This window comes from Nannospalax galili, unplaced genomic scaffold, assembly GCF_000622305.1.
Source record: "Nannospalax galili isolate Female #2095 unplaced genomic scaffold, S.galili_v1.0 C48392375, whole genome shotgun sequence".
Classification (NCBI taxonomy): Eukaryota; Metazoa; Chordata; class Mammalia; order Rodentia; family Spalacidae; genus Nannospalax; species Nannospalax galili.
The window spans coordinates 1-914 of NW_008467068.1; the positions used below are offsets into that span (position 1 = coordinate 1).

The 914-nt window shown below is 47.4% G+C and overlaps 1 protein-coding gene across 1 annotated transcript; it reads right to left on the minus strand.

Moving 5' to 3' along the window:
• Positions 1-86: 86 nt before the first annotated feature.
• Positions 87-908, minus strand: LOC103728296 (keratin, type II cytoskeletal 5-like; the record flags this gene model as incomplete). The annotated part of the gene is made up of 3 exons (XM_008826366.1): positions 867-908; positions 585-749; positions 87-212 (listed from the first exon to the last, which is right to left on the minus strand). Coding segments are annotated over exons 1-3 (330 nt in total), but the record flags the coding sequence as incomplete, so codon positions are not given.
• Positions 909-914: the final 6 nt, after the last annotated feature.

The window sequence follows — 914 nt, forward strand, 5'->3', positions numbered from 1 at the left end:
TGTGTGTGTGTAGAGCACATGGAAAGTAAAATAGATCTACCACCCCAAGTCCAGGCCCTTCCTGTCCTCTTGCATCTCCTCCTCACCTGCTTCTTGACATTGTCAATCTCAGATCTCAGCCTCTGGATCATGCGGTTCATCTCTGAGATCTCATGCTTGGTGTTTCTCAGGTCGTCACCATGCCTGCCAGCGGTCTGCTGCAGCTCCTCGTACTGATGCCACCAGAAAGGAAGACAGATACTGCTCACCCGGGGTGAACCCCAAGTTCACAGGAAAGAGCTGCCAAAGGGGCTGGAAGTGGTTGGGTTATCAGGGTCTAGGCCTGGTTTGGGCCTTTCCAAGGAGGAACTGTTCTTAGATGATTTCTTTACTGTCTTGTTACCCTCAAGCACTGTTGTGAAATTCTTTTTCAGATTTCTGGTTTTTTATGGAAAATGTATACCTCACTGCTCCTGCAGCTCAGACCAAGTAGCTGTTGATACAACTTCAAGAGTTCTGTCCTTTGCATTGTCGTGGCCTGGGATGCTAGGTTCCCCTAGATAGGTACACCCTCTCACTCAGGAAATATTCACCCGAGCACCCACCTTAGTTTGGTACCAGGACTCAGCTTCCGTCCGACTGCGGTTGGCGATATCCTCATACTGTGCTTTGACCTCAGCTATGATGCTGTCCAGGTCCAGGCTGCGGTTGTTGTCCATAGAGAGGACTACAGATGTGTCTGAGACATGTGTCTGCATCTGGGACAGCTCCTGCAGGGTGGCTCAAAGTCAATCATCTAATTCTGATATTTAATGTCAGTTTCATTCAAATCTCCCATTCATTATGATAATAAAACATCCACAAGAAAAATCTAGGCAGTTTCTCACCGCATCAAAGAACATTTTCATGAAGTTGATCTCATCCATCAGTGCATC